Raw genomic sequence first — 19597 nt, forward strand, 5'->3', positions numbered from 1 at the left:
TATGCTGTGTCTGCAGTGTGTAATTGCACGTACCCCGAAGTCTGCCCCTCTTTGCTTTTTGTGTACAGTTCATAGAAGTTGCTTATTTAGAACTCAACCTAGCCCGAGGAGATTTTCCAAACACCATCACTAAGGTCATACTGCTCAAACAAAGGTTTCCCTGGGCCAGTATTCTGGGATACATTTGTCTCAAGGTCTGTCTGCTGTCTGCTTTCCACTTCTTTTGTTTTGTCGAACAAAGCCTGCAACATCTTCCTGACCAGTCTCACTCCTTCAGGGGGATTCATTGGCCTTATTAGTGGAAAAAATCTTGCAATGTGTTTTTTTTTTGTCTGTGCAACAAAAGGAATTGACACTTACAAACGCGCTTCGCTTCGCTAACCATATTTTATCTACTCGTTAAAATTACCAATTACCAATTACTCTGTCAAACACTGCCAACGTTTTTGCAGTGTGGCACATTTATTGAAATGGTAATGCAACCATCTCAAAGTGAAAGTCTTTCATTCACTGGCTTCTAAGTGGATTTATTCATGACAATTTACTCTTCTCATGCAGGATTACACTAATGACAGGGTTAAAGGGTGGTGCATGTGTGTGTGTGTGTGTGTGTGTGTGTGTGCGTGAGTGAGTGGCTTTTCTCTGCTTTTATGTGAGGGACTCTTGCCCCAGAGAGAAAGGGCCACGTTTCTACTGCCTCCAGCTCTCTCCATTATTCAGAAGAAGAGGACTTGATTTTGGTTTTGTACCATTTCCCATTTTCATTGCACTTCCTGCCTTCTAACGGAGTCCGGTGGCGTTTATAGTTGTCACTGTTTAGTGATTGTTGATTTGAATCACAAACTAGTTAGTGAATTGCCTCTCACCTGGAACAGGCCCTTAAATGTAATAAAGCAAGGCGTGGGAGCCACAGGACCAGACGGTAAGCCATCTCCTTGCAGGAGGTCAGGTCCCTATGGGGAGGTATTGTTAGTTCAGATCTCAGTATGTAGGTCATTGTGCTTTGAGTTCAACAATCCCCAGGTTTTGCTTCTTCTTCTCTATTGTCATTTCAGCTGGCTACTGTCAACACCCTGTCACACCTCTCTCTCACCGTGTCCCCTGGCCTCTCGCTCATTAGTGCCATCCACCTAGCATTCTCGGTTGTTTACTCTGTCGCCTCCCATTGTCACACCAGACGGAATTCTTGTTTTTTTTGGGACAATAGGGGGTCATATGAATTTATGACCATTGCTTCATGGTTTACAACTTGTCTATTTACAATAACAGGTGGTAAGAGCAGACTCCACCCACCCATGTACACATTTGATTTCGACTTTAGAAAGAATCAAAGGTTGTCAACTTGATACCTTCAGTGAACGCGTTTTAGAGAACCATGTCCTTCCACATGCACTGTGTACCCTGAGGAAGGAGACGCTTGCCCGAAGGAATTTGCACTGATTGAACGGACCAGGCTGAGTTTGATGTGCTGTCTGTTCATTTATTTTGCTTAATTAAAGCTTTTGCTTAATGAAATAGTAAAGCCTTATCAAAATTGATTTACTTAAAAGTGATTAGCATGTTTGGATTTTAATGATTGTTTATGACGATGTGTGTGATGCTAGAGGGAATAATATAAGACAAATACTATTTAGAGTAACTATTTTTAATTAATTTTTCCGTTTATTGTAACGTAATCACATTTAAGGAGAGGCCAATTTAACAAGTGCCCTCTGGGTTTACTCCCACCCTCCTGTGACAAACAGGTCAGTTAAACATTGTCTAGATCTTTGGCTTTCCACTTCCAGGATTGCTCCGTGGCCGCCGGATTTCACTCATTGAGGCCAGATATCCATTGCGTTGGGCTTCCTTTGTGTTGTCATTTTAAACTCCTGTCAGTTTATGAGGACTATGGTTAACCTTTTCTCAGATCTCTGCAGGGTGAATCTAGACTATCTGTCCATTCTTTCTAAAACGACTTTTAAACATATACATGTTCAACCAGTTCTTTCCGAGCCTATTTTGCAGCAGCACCGCAGCTTTTATCAGGTGCTTAGCACCAACCGAGACAATTGTGATTGGTTTAAAGAAATAAACCACAATACATTTTCCTTCCATCCCTGTATGCTTTGTGGTATAGCCAGGATCTCCTCCAGCACGCTTTGGAGGAAGGTCTGGCAAAGCGAGACTAGTTAAAACATAAAAAATACAACATTTCCCCTGGTACATGTAGCATGGAAGCCTGTCGTTGTTGCAGATATTTGAAGTAATAGATAGTTGAGATACTATAACCCGATTTATTACATAATAAGCAAATTATTGTAGGAACAACTAGTAGTCCACTTGTATAAACCCCCACAGGTATAGATGGCTTTTAGCCCAGTCGCAGAAAACACATAAGGTAAGTTTAACTTTCATTCAGTTAGTCGGAGTCGATTGGTAATCCTGGCATGGTAAAGTTTTTAATGGATTTGTGAGCTTTGCAGAAGTAATCTTCAGCTGAGTTTGTTCGGGGGGGTTGACATTTAGCAGTCTGATCCCTGTACTATTTACAATAGTCAGGCTTGTCATTATCCCCAGTGGTATGAGACTGGGCTTCTGTACAGAAGGCAACAACAATGTTATCATAGCAATTAAATGGCATTACACATTGGGATGAGTGTGGTCTTTGCTGATTTCTAACTTTAAAAAAATGACAGTTTACTATATAGCATGTTTTGTCCAGTGTTATGTCCTATTAGGTCTGAATATTAGAGCTTCACAGGCAGAGCCTACCTGCTTTAGGTTGTCTGCTGCAGAGTAAATGAGCATAAGTTATGTGTGGGAATGTTTTCAATAAAAACACTCTGTATCTGCATGAACAAAGGCACAAGTGTACAGTATGTGTGCGTTTGTTTCACTGAGCATAGGTAACAACATGTCAGCATGTATTTTATCAGCCTTTAATTCTCTTTCAAACTCTCACAAAGCCTGATGTTGATATCATTTTCCAAAGCTCTTAAAGACCTCTACACCATGTTTCTCATTCTTTAATCTTAAAACCAAACAATGTAATTGTCTGTATGCCTTTATTTATCTTTCTCATATGATTCAGTATTTAGTATTTGATACTGGTTTTGTTTTAATACTGCACCATCACAAGCGTTGAATCTAGTCATAATAGAAATGTTATCATCACCCTGGGAATTTGTAGTGTTGTGTTTTTTTATTATTTTTGTAAGGCAAGTGAGAGAAATCAAGATGTTTTAGGCAACAACAGGAACTGGGAGACAACCTTTTCCACTCTTCTTTGATTGACAATTTACCTAACCCCATTAGAGCTGTTTCACCCAGCTCTTCTGCCACTAATTATCCTAAGCTGCTTCACGTCCGTCTGTCTCTCTGTATCTGCCCTCTCCTTCATTCTAAGCACTGCTTTTTCCTCTTTCTTTTTCTCCTGTCTCCCTTCTTACAGAGGCATAGGACGAGTGGAGGAGATTAATATGGAGGTTACACAATCCTTTTAGCTGGTTTTAATGTGTGCTCATCACGAGTGATGTGTTCTGCACGTACATCAACAGGATTAGAGTGTCAAAAAATCCGAGAGAACTGATGAACCGGTGCATCCATCCTTACACACACACTCACATGGCATCATTGTACCCATAAACCCCCTGTCAGAATGCAGTGCCTCTTAACAGGTTGTGTGTATGGCCGTTGCACATGTACCATCAATTTCGTCTGCCTTTATCTTTTGTTATTGTGTTTTTTCATTGTGCAAAACAGCAGAACTTAACATACTTAGTAAAGTTAGAATTAAAACTTTAAAAAATAAATCTTTCTGTATGCTAATGATAATTAAGGTATGAAAAATAGGAGAAATGGGTACTGAGAAAATGGTAATTTTCACAAGACAGTGTGAGATAATCATGATGGTATGTGCAAAATAAAAGACAATAAAGTTCTGTTACATATCAACTGTAGGTCAACATTAAACTAACACGTGTATGAATCTAACGCCATGGCCATTACAGAGCTATACATGAAGGTAGGCTATTTGAGTCTAATAGAGAAAGTGAGCAAGAGAAAAGAGTAAAAGTGTAATGTTTGGCCCAACAAATAATATAACCGGGAGCTTTATCTCGGTAAGTGAGCCCCTATGTTGAGTTAATTGGCTTGCCAAACGTAAGATAGATTTATGGCCTTGCATGCAAAAAGACATGTTTGCCCTGGGACTTTTCTGTGTAATGATTTTTGCGCAGAAAATGAAATTCAAATAGGGGAGCTTGGGGAGGACAGGGAAGGGTTTTTTGTTTGCCTCCTGAGCAGTGTGTGGTGTCTTCTGGATGCAAATGTGTATTTCCCAAATCTCGTGTGGCGTAGGTATGAGACTGAGCTAATGCATGTATTCCAATTTATACGTGCAGGACTGTCTTTTTTTATTGGATTTGCTTGGTTGCAGTTCGTATTATGTTATTGGCTTTGGTATGTGCTTGCAAAGGGATACAGGGCCCACTGGACCTCCTGTGTGAGTGTATGTGTGTCTGTCTCTTTTTTCAATCTATCTTACCACCTACAGTACAGTTCATCTTGTTTTTTTTTCTGTGGATCAGCTGTTTCTCCTGCAGCTTTCTGTCTCTCCAGACTACATCTCTGTAAGAGCAAAGAGGAGGAGAAGAAGAGTAGGAGGGGGTGGAGGAGGACAAGGGGGGAGATGGATAGAATTAGAGAGGTAGAGGGTAGAAGGAGGTCAGGAGATAGAAAGTTGAGGATTTTATACCTGCTGGGTTTGGATGATAGTTGTCTTTTTCAGGCTAGCTTTAGGTAGGAAAGTCAAGGATTTCATATCTGCTGGGGTTGGACGATAGCTGTATTTTTAAGGCTAGCTTTGGGTGTTTATTATGTTCATATATTTTAAAGTCAGTGGCTCTGGGGTATTCTTGTCAAAGAAGGATGGTTTGTATTTAGGCTGGAATGATTGTTTTTAAGCACTTGGACACACTAATACAGGACAGCGTAATAGATGCCAGTACCTATTTTTACTTATTACTACTTGCTCTTAGAATAATGTGTTTTAGTGCGGTCTCAGTCTAGAGTGCCATGGAACAGAGAAGGAACCATAATTCCAGCCTCTCCCTTTTTTCCATTTTAGTATTTACATATCACTGACATGGTCTGATGACCTCTAAGAAAAATAGTCTCACTGTGCCTACAATATGTAAGGAATAACACAATTACATATGGGCAGTCCCATATATTTATATTACAATACATATTATATATTTTCTAGGTAGTATTTTATTAAAGTTTAATGTTTGTCCCCCAGTGTGTACTAAGTCACTGATTAAAAATTCATGGGGTAATGATTCAATTAAAAGTGAAATAGAGTGCCCGTTAAATGACATTCAATCAGTGACATTCCCTTGTTACACTTTATATATTGTATTAAGTTAAAACAGTCCGATACTTAGCTTTTCAAATGTGGGGTTTGTCTTTTATTTAACTAAAAACATGGAAGCCTCCGGTGAAATATGGTAGTCATCGTTACAGTATTTTAGACATTTGATTCCATTTTACTGGATTTTGTATTTCTGTTTAAAGAATAGCTTAACATTTTGGGAATTCCTAGAGTCTTGTCATCACCCAGAGATTGCCAGGCAACCAGCAGAGACTCTAGAAAGTCACTGCTCGCGTCTAAGAGATGGTCCAGCCCATAACATAAAACATCTTAAAGCAACAGCCTGTCAGTTTTACCCCTTGGTTTTTTGTAGGTTACAGATGTAGAAAAACACATCATTTGCTAAATAATGATTGAGCTTTAGCAGTGTCGGAGAGTGGATCTATTTCTACTTTGGACCGAATCTTTATTCTACTGTAAGCTAAGCTAAGTGGATTCATAGGCTCCATAGGTTCATATTTAGTGCAAACATATGAGAGTGATGTCAATTTTCTCATCTATCTCTCTGCAAGAAATACCAAGCTATTCCTTTACACTTAAATTCAAAGACATAACCTTTTCTGACAAAAGAGGATACATGCTTACTAAATCTGAAAATATTGAGAAGGTGAAGGTTCCATCCATTTAATTTTCTCACAAAGAAAACTATTTATTATACAGTTGGCTGCTAATTATGCTTATCAAGCTCAGACCCTTCTGATTGTAAAACATCTTTCATTCTTAATGTTAAAGTCCTGGAGTCAGCAGTGACTTCCATGCAATGGCATGTTTCCTCTCTTTCATTTGTGTTCTGCATCCGTTTTTCGTTAGATGAAGATTCCGCAGAACGATATAACATAAGAAAATATAAAACACATCAAACTAATGATGTGGAAATGCCAAAGTGTTGTACTTTCTTCTTCATAAAAACCTCAAATCTGGCAGTAGTCTCTCAAAAGTCATTTGTATAAAGCTGATTGCTAATTGTATCCCTGCACTCTAGTACGAGTTGGAAGCAGAGGCATGCACAGCTGCTGTCCTGCTTTTGGCGAAGCTATAACTGATATAAAACAGTCTGTGCCTTGCAGTAATGTTGATGTTGACTTTGGGACTTGTAAATGAGTGCTGTACCAAAATAGTTGGACAGCTGGATGTGCACTACATAAAAGCACGTTGAATACAAAATGGAGTAACAAATGAGGGTTTGTTCTGACTGTGGTGACAAAAGGTGCCTCTGGCTGTGTCATGCAGTGAGGCAGTGTGGTATGGTTACTGTGTGAGCCCTATGCCACCCTGTCTGTGGGGTTAGATTGGGTTCCTCTTTGGTCCAGTTGGACACTGCAAAGAGGATTATTGGAGCTTGGCTGCAGTAGGCCTTTCAAGCCATAGCTCAGGCTCCAGAGGACTAACAACAAGTCAGACACTGTCAGATCCAGAGAAGTGAGGCCAAGGGCAGGTGCTTTGAAGTGGGCTGTGAGATTCTCATCTGGAGGGATCAGATGAAGGGTGAAAAGAAGACAGCGAGAGGTGCAAAGCTCTAGCTAAACAGGCAAGCTGGGTAGGCTTCAGAGGTGGGTTTCACTGTTAGAAGCCAGACATGCTATGAACAGCTTCAAAAACCTGTGAAATTCATGTGGTGCAACTTGTGAAGTTAGAAAAGCATGATTTGAGAATAACAAGTGGGACATAATAGCATACAAAGCCTTAAAATACTTATGCACGGGGGAAAGAGAAAGAGTGGAAGATGAGAGTGAGGTCAAACATTAACTTGACGTTTTGGAAGCAGAGAGGGAGATACAGGAGAAATATTAATCATTTGGCAATCCAAGCGTGCTGTGTAGAAAATGTCTGTGTTTTTATCGCAGAGGTAAGAAAGAAGAATTTAATTTGGGGTGATTGTCTTCTGCATAACTCTTCAACTTCCCTAGAATCAGGCCAGTCATTTCAGGATGTCCACATTTTCTTAATCAGCCTGCAACATTTAAAATACCCATCCAGCACATGTTTTTCCTCGTTCTCACCATCAACGGAACCTGGTTTTGCAAAGACCACTTACTCAAGCGATTTAGGGTTGGATGGCAGTGTCAGCACAATCCCTCCTAGAGAGTAGCCATGTCATGATTTGTTTACTGATAAGAAGAACTTATTTGGAACTAATATTTGACACGAAAGAGGATTCCAGAATGTTGAGAAACTGTAGATAATACAGCAGTCTTAGGTTTTGAGAATCCGAGGGCTTAATTTGTGTATGCTTGCATAGTTTTTACTTGGGCATGCATAATTTCCAATTATATTTTAATAAGCAGATACATTTTCCCTCCTGAGAATATAAACAGTCAGTTTTACAAGCACATGTTGCAGATTATTTGTGTGCTTACCCAGCACAATATTATAACATGCACAAGTGACCAAATTTTCCTTACCCACACACTGTACACACAAAAACATGCACACTTATGAGAAAATTCTTCCCTAACCTTCATAAGCTTTCTTCTGCTTTTAACCCTTATCGCTCCTGGCCTTATGTCTTAAACTAACTCTGGCGTTATCACCAAAAATAAATCTTTGACAAAGGGGTTTGAGGAAATAGTCCAGGCTTACAGGCCCTACGGAGACATATGGACCTCACACGATAGTAAAAACAGATGTGTAACCGGATTGCTATAGGACTTATAAGATAGTATCGGTCAATTAATCAACACACACACACACACACACACACACACACACTGTACACACAATTGTGACGGTCTCACTTTCTTCCTGTCTGTCGTAACCTCAACCGTGTTTTTGTGTCCCATGAGGAATGCCTTTTATCATGTGACAGGCTGGTGTTGGTGGTGGTGGTGGGGAGGGGTCGTCCGACAGCTGTTTCCCATCAGCACTCAGTCAACTGCAGTCATTCAGTTGCAACTCTGCTCAGAGGTTCAGAGGGGCACAGCAGCCGAGTGGAGCTCAAAGAAGTGCGGGGGCCAGAAATGCCTCCAATTAGAAGGTCATCCCAATTTGTTCTCCCATATCCACAGTACCCATCAGGCATCTCTAGCCTGCACGTCCAGTGTTATGGATAAATCCGTAGCCAGAGGTGAACGAGTTGCCACCATCTGGGAGTCATTATGCCTTTTCCCCATTGTTTCCTGTCTTTTCACCCCAACCCAGCTCGACTGAGTTCTGCTCTCCCCGTGTTGGCTCAGCTTCCTTGGTGTGTTCAGGTTCTAAGGCCCCCCTCTGTAATTTAAGACTGGGAATGCTCAACAGCAGTCACTCATGCACAGGCGTCTACATTAGCACATGTTGCTGACCTCATCATGAGCAGAACTTTTCTCAGTTGTGTAGAACAAAGGGAGTTTTCATTTATGATGTACCCCTATCTCTTAAACACCCCAATTTTACTTTCTTTTTAGCTGTAATCTTACAAATGAGAGTCCCATACTAGAGTTTTAAGCTCTGTTATTTTTCTGGTTGATTTAGTTTTAACATATTGAAGTTTTTTAGGATTGTTTCCCACAAGTGGTAGAACGTAAGTACATATACTCAAGCACTGTACCTAACTACAATTTTGACGTACTTGTACTTTACTTGAGTATTTTATTTTCTGCAAATTGATACTTCTACTTCACTACATCTCAGATCAATATATACTTTGTACTGCACTACGTTTATTTGACACATATAGTTACTTTTTACATATGAAAACATGATGTAAAAATATGATGCAGTACTACACTACTACAGTACTAACTACACCCAGTAGTATAGAATGTATGTAAAATTGGCTCCATATTGATGACTTACATTACTTAAATAATCTTACATGTATTCACTAATGATAAATCATGTACAATAGAATACAGTATGTGTCTGTTATAGTTTACAGTATATATAGTGGTGATTTATATGGATCATATAAATCATATAGATATAATAACAACTCATCACAATGAACGTATTTTGGGCAAGAGTTGGCGTGCTACTAATAAAATGTGTGCTTGACAGAGCTAGCAAACAACCTTTTATTATGCTTCCTTCAAATGGAACTCGGAAGGTCATATTTTTGACATGGTTCAAGACTTCTTCAGAATGGTGTTGCTAGGTGATAATTTTGTGTTTTGTGCATTTCATGCTAGGAACAAGAAAAAGGTAGACACCTGTAAAAAAGTTATGAATGTAAAGCAATTTCCCTGGGCTCTGACATTTAAAAAGAACACATCAGCATACCAGTACAGTATGTCACAACTTCTGAACTCAGAGCTTTCAAATTCCCACTGAAAGCAGCAAACACCACACCAGTCAGTTATTAGGAAATAAACTCTACTCATTGACACAATACGTACAACCCCATTTGAAGGCGCCAACAGTATGCGCAAATATTGTAATTTCATTGTCAAATTGTAGTCAAACATTATTAAATTCTACTTTACTGACCGTGGGGCTTTTCTGTGTGTTTTCCAGTTTTACGCGATGACTTCAGACAGAACCCAGTGGATGTTATGGTTGCAGTTGGGGAGCCGGCTGTGCTGGAGTGCCAACCACCTCGTGGGCACCCTGAACCCACCATCTCCTGGAGGAGAGATGGTACCAACTTAGATGACAGAGATGAACGCATCACAGTAAGAGATACCCCCTTAACCTTAACCTTTACACATCATTCTGACCTTAAAGGAGTAGTTGACACAAATTTAGACCTACCCTCATGTTAGAGTCAATCAGTTAGATAAAACCCTGGTTACCAATTGATACATCCATATAATACAAAACATTACTGTGAGACACTGTTAATCAAAAGGCCTCAAAACACATTATGCAGCAAAAGCGGGCTCTAGTAAGTGTCACTATATGAGCTACAGCTGTCATTAATCTTCTATGTTAAGTTGCCATGCGGTGTACAGTACACAGCAGTGATGCTCTCTTCGTCTTTCTTGTATCGACTGAGCTGATTTCAGACCCAGGAGCGTTTGATTGGTTAGACCAGCAAGAACAAGCTTCCCCTTCCTCTAACTCTAGAATAAAACCAGGTTTTAGTAGCTGTGTGTGTGCATGTGTGTGTTGATTTGTTTATTTGAATGTCTTTGCATGCTCCTGGGGACACACAAGAGCGAATTCAAAGCTCATGTTAGTATGGAGTGACAGGTAGAGTCTCTCTGGGGGACTGTGACGGACAGAGCAGCTATCTCAGATTTAAAGAGAGGCATGGATCAGAGCCAAGGGGAGGCTCCTCTGAGGGAAATACAAAGGCTGCTTTTTGCTTTGTACTTTCTGCGTGCCTGTCTTTGTCCCCCCTAATCATCATTTCTATATGGAAATATGTCTTTGCAGTGAGAGTTCACTCAAAGACATCACTTACTGTACAGAGACCAAAGGAGTCCACCAAAAGTCAGGGCTACTTTCCATCCTTTTGAGTCTTCCCCTTGTAGCCTGGACCATCATTTATTAATACTGATATGTAGATAAAGTTGTGAGTTAATGTTTTATAACGATTTTTAGAAAGACTCACACAGGGAAAAGGTTGATAAATTGATTTTAATTTTAAAAATGCAGAGAGCCTTTATACTGAAAAAAAACATGTACATCACACTGTAAGCAGCTTCAGAATGTGTGTGCCTGCAGGGCATTTAAGGCTATGTGAAGAAGAAAGAGAACACATTGAAACAGAGCAGAAATGAAAGTTGATATTTCAGTGTCCGAGATGGAGGATCGACAAACCACATTTGGATTTCTTAGCAATGGAATTGGCGCTAAAAATGAGGAGCAGTCAGTCCAGGATATAAAAAAGCTCTACGTCTGCTCTTTAATCAGCTGCTAACGTTACCAGTGCAGCAGTATTTACAGCAAACAGTTGCACTACACAACTATAGCATTAGTCAATGGCATTGGTTTGAGCTAGATCATATTTGCAGACATTTAAGAATACTTTCCTGGCATCTTAACGTTGCCACAAAATTTGATATTGGTTCATTGAGAGACAGTTATTACACAGACTCAGCAGCCTGTGTGCCCACAGATGTCTGATGAATCTAAGACACTTTATCCAGGGTTCAACTGGGTAACCTTAGTCACCTGATTTTAATATGATTATGCATTTAATAAAAAAAAAAGTGCTTAATGAAACTTAATGAAATGGAACACTCCAGTATGGGAAAGATTATGAGCCAATAATACATGTATCCACTGACATTCAAGTAATCCTTCATTATATATGTCTACATGTCATAGGTTCCCCTAATTTATATTTGCCCGCTGTACCATACGGCCATTATAAATGTTATTATTAATTACTGCTATGAATTCATGCAATTATCTATCCTGTGCAAATAAGCCACACAAAAATGTCATTACAAATAAATAAAGGTATTTTGTTCAAAATGTATTTGTTTTGGTACAATAACATACTGTAAACTAGTGTTAATGTCTGTCAATACATGCAGCCTGTCTTACTCGGATTCCAACAATGTCAGTTGTCATTAATGGCAGTCTAAACACCCCTGTTAGTGAATGTAATGGTGGAATTGTTTTTTTTTTGTCAAATATGCTGTAGATAATTTTGCATTTACTCTAATTTGACTCCAAGTATTCAAACCAATCTTTTGGATAGTGACAGGAATGGCTGAATCTGCAAAACCAGTTCCTAAATTCCCCCACTTGCTCCTTGTGATTACTAGTGGTTGATGGTGTGTATGAAAAGTATAGAACCACAAAGCATGCAACCGTCTGTTGAATCTTCTTCTTCAAACCACATTATTTGCAAAACATTTCCAATGTCAGCCATAGTTAAGCCCCTCTTAGTGATTTATTTGGTGTAGCGTATGAGCTGTTTGTGGTGGAAGGTTAGCCTGGGGGAATCTGTCTCATAAATGAAAGGCTGTTGGTGTCATCCCCGCAGAAGCAATTTAATGATGCATTCTATGGAGAGTTATCAACAAGCGAGGTGCTGTCTGGCATGCCGCTGAATCTCCTGCCCGCTTCATAGACGCAGCACTGTAGGCAGCCTAAACCTCTGACCTCTCTTTGGAAATAACAGAGCCGTGCCATCACAGGCTACGTGTCTCTAGCAGGCATAAATGAAGAGATCCAGTCCACTGTTTAGTGTGAGTAGGCTGAACGTTTAAATTAATGGCTGTGTGAAGGTTTCTGGTCTCTGGGTCCAGGGAATGGCCTTGGCAATAGTATCACACATGCTCACCAGTATCACGTCTTGCACTGAGGAGCTACATCATATCAGTGCAGTAGCTCACATTGAAAGCACAATAAAGACAGCTACCATAGTGTGTGGGGGCGTCTGGTGGATAGGATATGAAAAGAATGAAAACAGTATGGAGGGAATATATCTTTCACCTCTTTGTGTGTATGTGCTGGTGTGCATGCGTGTGTGTGTGTGTGTGTGTGTGTGTGTGTGTGTGCAGATGTCAGTATAGAGGAGGGAAAAAGTTTGGGAGTTTGGGATGGGAGATGCGGTGTCTTTGTTCCCAAGGTTCTGTGCTTTTGTAGCACTAGATATGAATTATGTAATTCATAATGGGTGACCTTCTGTGCAGCTTGAAAGGCAGTGCAAATGCTATTCCTTAGATAAAGAGATGCATACAGATGCACACAAGCACAAATTTTTGTTGTGCCATCAACTTCATAAAAAAAAGTGTACTTTTAAATGGATTACAACCAAAGCGTTGTACTGTATGTAGGTGGCAACATGCATTGACAATAGCACATCCAAAGATAAACTTTTAGATGTCACACAAGTTGTACACAAAATGTGCATTATTATAGTGCCAAACTCTGTACCTCACAAACACAGTGCACATATGGTGGTAAGATCTCATATGAAAACAGCTGTGCACCTATTTCAATCAGGAGAGACTTCATTGTAGATATGCAAAGATGTATTGTACATATTATGCATAATTAAATGTCTTTTGAGATTAGACTCCATTGCTATGAAATTATATTTCTTAAAGTGGTAGAAAGCCAAAAGATAATTCCCTGATGGAGACTAGACACTGATGGTGGTGCGAGGAGCCCGAAGACCAAACCGAGGAACCGACTGCAGTGGCCTGCCGGAGGAGGACCCAGGAGCCGTGCATGATGAAGACCGAAGGAGCAAGGGGAGGAGGAGGGTTGTGCTCTTAGCCTGAAATGACATCTGAGCGGCAGAGAGAGACAGGTTTAAAACAGGGATGTCATGCTGGGATTGGCTCGTGAAATTCATGGCAAAATAAAAGTAAACGCTTTTAACAGCTGTTTGGTTTAGCAGAGAGAGAAAAGTGATTAACTTTAGAAGTCTTTCTGAAAGAATTTACACTCTATGCTCCATTTGTGTTGCTTTCTTTTAGATTCGCAGCGGCAAGCTGATGATCACCAACACCAGGAAGAGTGATGCAGGGAAATACATCTGCGTTGGGACCAACATGGTGGGAGAGAGGGAGAGCGAGATCGCCGAACTCACTGTGCTTGGTAACGTTTGCGGCTTTGTAATTGCATTTCCCAGTGTTGCAGTGCTTCACTTAGTCGAAGTACCCTCTCAGTTAACAGTGGTTTAGTTTGCCAGTCAGCAATGCCAGGCCTTTGTCACCGGAGTATAATATCACATTAATTGCGTTGATTAAGCAGCACTACCATCCAATCTGTCAGCTTTGGAGAGGTTTCCAACCAAACACATGCTAAACATCTACCTCTGCTTCATCCAACTCTGCAACCTCTCAAACCTTTCAGTACAAGAGCTCCCCATGCTACCTCCAACACCCTCTATCCCAAACACCTCTATTCTCCACCCCCTCTCCATTTATTAACATTTCCCATCAGAATAGAGCTCTTATCCGTATCACATGGTTAGATGACCTTGGTTGAGGTTGGGAGTATACAGTATTGGGCCTCATTGAGCCTTTCAAGGCTATGAGAATAAACCTGCTGAATGCAGAAATAGGTCAAAATATGTTGTTCTGCCAGTTGTGCATAATAAAGGACTTTGGAGACTAACGGATGATTATCTCTAGAATAATAAATGTTTTCAAACTCTATGATATTTGCAATATGTAAATTACCATACATAATTTGATACATGTTCTGTATTTATTAAAAAACATTTCTCCCTTTTTGTAAGAAAAATTCTTTAAGCAATTGGTTAAAGTCATAGGAGCTGACAGTATTGCTAGTTAGAGCTACCCTGAAATCAAAAAGCAGTATACAATCAATTATGACACTTAAAGTAAAGTTTAGATAAGCTTCAGTAACTACACTGCTTGAAAGAGGTTGAAAAAATGTACAACAAGTTACATTTTTTTCTTAAGAATAGACAAGGAAATTATGTAAGCTATACAAGGATAACATAGAACAAGTGTTGGGATATACTGTCGTTGGCATCCTCGCTGATTACATTGACATTTGTTCTTGTTGCGTGTTTGGCCGCCCTGCAGAGCGGCCAACCTTTGTGAAGCGGCCCAGCAGTGTGGTGGTGTTGGCCGAGGAGAGCGTGGAGTTCCACTGTGTGGTTCAAGGAGACCCTGTTCCCACTGTCCGCTGGAGAAAAGATGATTCTGACCTGCCTAAGGGACGGTAATGCACAAAGGCCTTCTATTTACACATAAATTTACAATGCAAACACGATGTTTCCACTCTTTCTTTCATGTGTTAATTGTGTGTGTCGGTCCTGCAACAGATTTGAAATCCTAGAAGACCATACCTTGATTGTTCGCCAAGTGACCTCTTTAGATGAGGGCTCCTATACGTGTGTGGTGGAGAACATGGTTGGAAAGTCTGAATCATCTGCCACGCTCACTGTACATGGTCAGTACAACCCAACCCTCACATGTAATGTCCTCCAAACAGTTCACACACTTTTTTTCAAAGCCTCAGATGTCCTTTTCATATATGTTATTTGCAAAACAGCTGCTTTTAAGCCTAACAGGAGAACTAATCTTGTCTTGTAGTGTCACAAATTAGCAGGCAGTGACATTTTATTTCCATTATTGTGTCTTAGACTGCTGTTGCTTTCAGTTTTTTTTTCTTCTTTTTTTGCTTCCTTGCTGTAGGTCATTTATTGTCAACAGCAGTTCTTAAAAAACAAGCAGTATAGGATATTTCCGCAGTTTGTTTAGCGTATGTTTCATGGTAAATTGCTGTATAAACTGAGAAGAGCATGCAAAGTAAATGTTTACGTGACTGCAGCAAATGGATTCATTTGGTCGGAGTGGTCCTGCCACAATGACACCCTTTGGTTCATAAATCAGCGGCAGGAAATGAGCAAGATGACACTTCTCATAGCACACACAGATACAAACATACAGTATATTGATATATATATAAAAACATAGGCAGCAGTGACACAGTGGGTAACATGGATGTGAGGGCAGTAGGACTTAATTAAAGAAATGGCAGGGCTGGTTGCATGCTGGGAAATGACATGGTTCCAATTACACTGTCTTCCTCTCCCTCCAAAAAACCTGAGAAAACGAGGATCAGGGGGAACCATAGCCAATTTAGGCAGTGAATGGAGAAGGACAGGAATAACTGGCAGACGAGTAGAAGTTGTATTACGGGAGGTAACAGAGAGCATTCTAACTGAAAGTGTGTTTCATAATTAAATCAAAAAAACATTGGCTGGCGCGATCGTAGCTATAGTTGTAACCACAATAATTTTTACTGACCTAGAACATTTGGTTGACATTAAACAGTTGCCATTTGAAACAGATGCCTTAAACTGCTTTGTACGGTTTGCACATGTCCCAAGATGAAATGACTCTTCAGCACAGCCAAACGTCTGTATTTTTTCAGACAATAAGAAGGAGAAATTGCAACGGAGATAAATTAAAATAACGTTGACTATAAATGACAGACAGGGTGCTTAAACCCTGCTTTTCTGCAAAACCATGTGCTTTACTTTTTTTTTTTTTAAGACATTCTCCAAACACAAAAAAATGCTAAGCAATAACCGCAGTCCTCCTCCCGCAGTAGTTCCAAAACCAGCTGGTTAACTAACCCTTCATTTCACTATAAATCTAGTTTACAGATGTCACAATGTAGTTCCAAAAATGTGTCTTTGTTTGTGTACTACATTTAGCAGAGCAAATCCCTCCATTTCCCTCTGCAGTTCCCTCTTCCACTTCCCATCCACACACAATGCTCCACCTTTACTCCCTTGCTTCTTTATGTCCATGTTAGGGGATTGTATCTTTGTCTAAATACGCCTCAACGCTGACTCTGTAACTCAAACATATACTTCTCAAACCTCGCAGGCAACCAGTCTGCTGGGTCTAATAGGGGTTAAACAGCATGTCTTGTCCTTTCCTATTTGATTTTTGGAAATGTTGGCCATTTAAAGAAATGTTGTACTTTTCATTTCAAAAGCATGAAGATCATTTTCAAACTATGCTCAAAAATGTATGAGCATATGTAAAGTTGGTTACCCCAAATAATCCTGCATTATTTATGATTTAAGATTTAAGTTAAATGAATCATATAAAGGACATCAACATAGGGCAACCTGTCTGTCTATTGTCACTATTTAATAACAGGAAGAAATGTCCCAAAAAATAATCTTAAAAGAAATCAAACCCTTGTTTTCTTTCTTCCTTTTTTTTTTACCTCTTCCTCTTTATATCTGCCGGTAGAAAAATAATAATGCATTAAAATGATTATTCTGATTAACACTATAAAGGAAAATAAAAAAATAAAAAATAAAAAACTAGGATCAATGTTTGCCTCCACCATACCGCACCCCCATACTGTATTATTGACTGCCTACTTTTCTTTCATACCAATTTCATTGTGCTCACTTTTTTAAGTGTGTGTCAATATTGTTGCCTAGGGCCCTGAGGTGACCGAGGAATGAAAAAAAAAAAAAAAAAACATGTACTGGGGACAAACACTTTGGGATTTTGTTTTGCAAAGTTGAGTTTTATTTGCGAGATCTTGACTTTGACATGGAGGAAAAAAAAGTTGAGATCTCGAGTTTGAAAGTCACGATCTCGATTTTCATGGAAGAAAAAAAGAAAAAGGAAAAAAAAGATCTTGTGTTTAGTGTTTGTCCCCAGTAGATTTTTTTTTATTATTTATTTTTTTCCCCTCCATGTCATCCCGGGGCTCTGTAGTTGAGTGCATCATTGCAGTTCCATATTCCTGTATGTGCCTTCATTACTCATTACACTGTTCTTTTTTGTGTCTTTTCCCTTGTAGTCAATACTGGTAAGTTGTCATCCGTCCCTCATCCACCATCAGACAGCAACAAGAAACCTTGAGACACTGTCATTGTCCTATCTTCACTCTAATTCCCTCCATCAATACAGTATGTAATTCATGCTATGTGTGGGTAAATTAACATGTATGTGCTGTATTCTTTCAATAAAAAAGGTAAATAATGACTGTTTAGTACATACACACTTAGCCTATATGTCTTGAGCTTTTCATGCATACTGATATGTTCTAAAACTGGGAATGATGGAAATGTATCAGACTGCCAGGTAATAAGGGCCTCATTTCCTCTGCAGTACCCCCAGCATTTGCCATACGCCCCAGGAACCAGGTGGTGGCAGTGGGCAGGACGGTCACCTTCCAGTGCGAGGCCACTGGCAACCCACAGCCCGCTATCTTCTGGCAGAGGGAGGGCAGTGAGGTGAGATTAGCCCTCAGTCTGTCATCATACTAAATGACTACTCAGGGTAAATAGTGAATTAAAGGCTTTCTAACTCTGTGATCTCTGTCTCCTCTCCAGAGTTTGCTGTTCTCGTACCAGCCACCACAGCCCTTTAGCCGTCTGTCTGTCTCCCAGATGGGCAGTTTGACCATTACCGACGTTCAGCGGTCTGATGGCGGCTTTTACAGTTGCCAGGCTCTCAACATTGCTGGCAGTGTTATTACCAAAGCACTGCTGGAGGTCACAGACTGTGAGTAAAGGGAAGGTGTAATGCCGGGCAGATGGGGGGAACCTTTTTTTAGCACCATTCTAGCTTCAATGCATTTGTCTTTTGGCTAAAGAGACTACTCTGCTGCTGCAGTTTCCCGGTGTTGAGCAAGTTTATAAGGCTACAAACTGGCCTTGGTTGCAGCTACCTCCCTTAAAGGTGTGGTTCACTAGTAAGGACCACGCCCCAACAATGTGTTAGGTATAGATTTTAATGAACATTAGGAATGTGCAGATGGATGAATAGATGTGGATGTCGTCTGATGGCTGGTCTGGGAGGATGTATGATGACCGGGTGGAGGAGACCGGGTGAGGTTCCATCTCAGAAGCAGTATTTTGTTTTTGTTTTTCGTAGTAGTTTACAGGCCCCCAAAAGAGTCGGATTATGTGCAACTGAGTTGTGTCTTGGCATGACGGAGATCAATGAGATTGTGGTGATTGTAAGATCGGTATTAAATCCTGCAAAAACCTGGATTCCAGAGTTAATCCGATTGGTGGCAACATGTACCCTGAAAGCACAGAATGGATGCAGAGGCAGACGAGGTCTGAAGTGAGGCTGAAGTGAGCGTTTAAGGCCGGTGACTTTTTGATGAAGAAGTTGATACCTGCTAAGTACGTCTGGATGGTAGATGAGCGTTTTTTTTTTTTTTTTTATGGAATGTGCATAGGTGATGAAATTGCAAATGGACATGACGTCCAGAGAGGGGAACGGCAGCGAACATGTGCCTCTTAAAGCAATTCTAGCCAGTTAGGTAGGCTGAGAGAGTGCTGTGGGCAAGACTGTTGATGATGGCATCTTGTGAGGCGTAAGACGGGTTTCTCAGCTGGTGTGATAGTTGAACGATGGCACTGACGTGGGGGTGAACGTCCAATTCTGGAGCCAAGTGTCTACATTTCTGAAAACAGAAACAAGACAATGAGTCTGCAATGCAGTTGTGGTGACCGGGCATGTGAGCAGCCCTGAGGATGAACTGGTCTTGGGCCGTTATTAATCTGCGTCTACGAAGGAATTGTGCGATGACCGGGGAACGAGAGCAACCTTTCTTTTAGATGTCTTCTGCTGCTGTGTTGTCGGATTGAATGAGTATGGACTTTTTGACCTTTCGTGGCCCCAAAGAATGGCACCCACTGCAATGGGGTAAATTTCATGGATTACAAAGGAGACCCGGACTCGGGTCCCCAATCACAGAATTTCGGGGGCCAATCTGAAGCAAACCATCTCCCTCCCATAACAGCCGTCAAAACCTACAAAGGGAGCTGCATTGCTGTACAGCGGAATGTGCTCGGACTGGGTGATAAAGTCCTTGTGATGATGA

The 19597-nt window shown here is 40.5% G+C and overlaps 1 protein-coding gene across 4 annotated transcripts in view; it reads left to right on the forward strand.

The window, feature by feature from the left end:
- The window catches only part of LOC117955258 (roundabout homolog 1-like), an 85181-nt gene that overhangs the window by 51233 nt on the left and 14351 nt on the right, over positions 1-19597 (forward strand). For 3 of the 4 annotated variants that reach the window (XM_034889618.1, XM_034889619.1, XM_034889620.1), the window contains 7 exons: positions 9848-10005; positions 13720-13840; positions 14800-14938; positions 15042-15169; positions 17558-17566; positions 17869-17993; positions 18093-18264. In XM_034889618.1, coding sequence (XP_034745509.1) covers positions 9848-10005; positions 13720-13840; positions 14800-14938; positions 15042-15169; positions 17558-17566; positions 17869-17993; positions 18093-18264 — 852 coding nt within the window. Of the gene's footprint in view, positions 1-9847; positions 10006-13719; positions 13841-14799; positions 14939-15041; positions 15170-17557; positions 17667-17868; positions 17994-18092; positions 18265-19597 lie in introns of those variants that run through there. The other variant, XM_034889621.1, reaches the window with a different exon arrangement.

This window comes from Etheostoma cragini, chromosome 13, assembly GCF_013103735.1.
Source record: "Etheostoma cragini isolate CJK2018 chromosome 13, CSU_Ecrag_1.0, whole genome shotgun sequence".
Classification (NCBI taxonomy): domain Eukaryota; kingdom Metazoa; phylum Chordata; class Actinopteri; order Perciformes; family Percidae; genus Etheostoma; species Etheostoma cragini.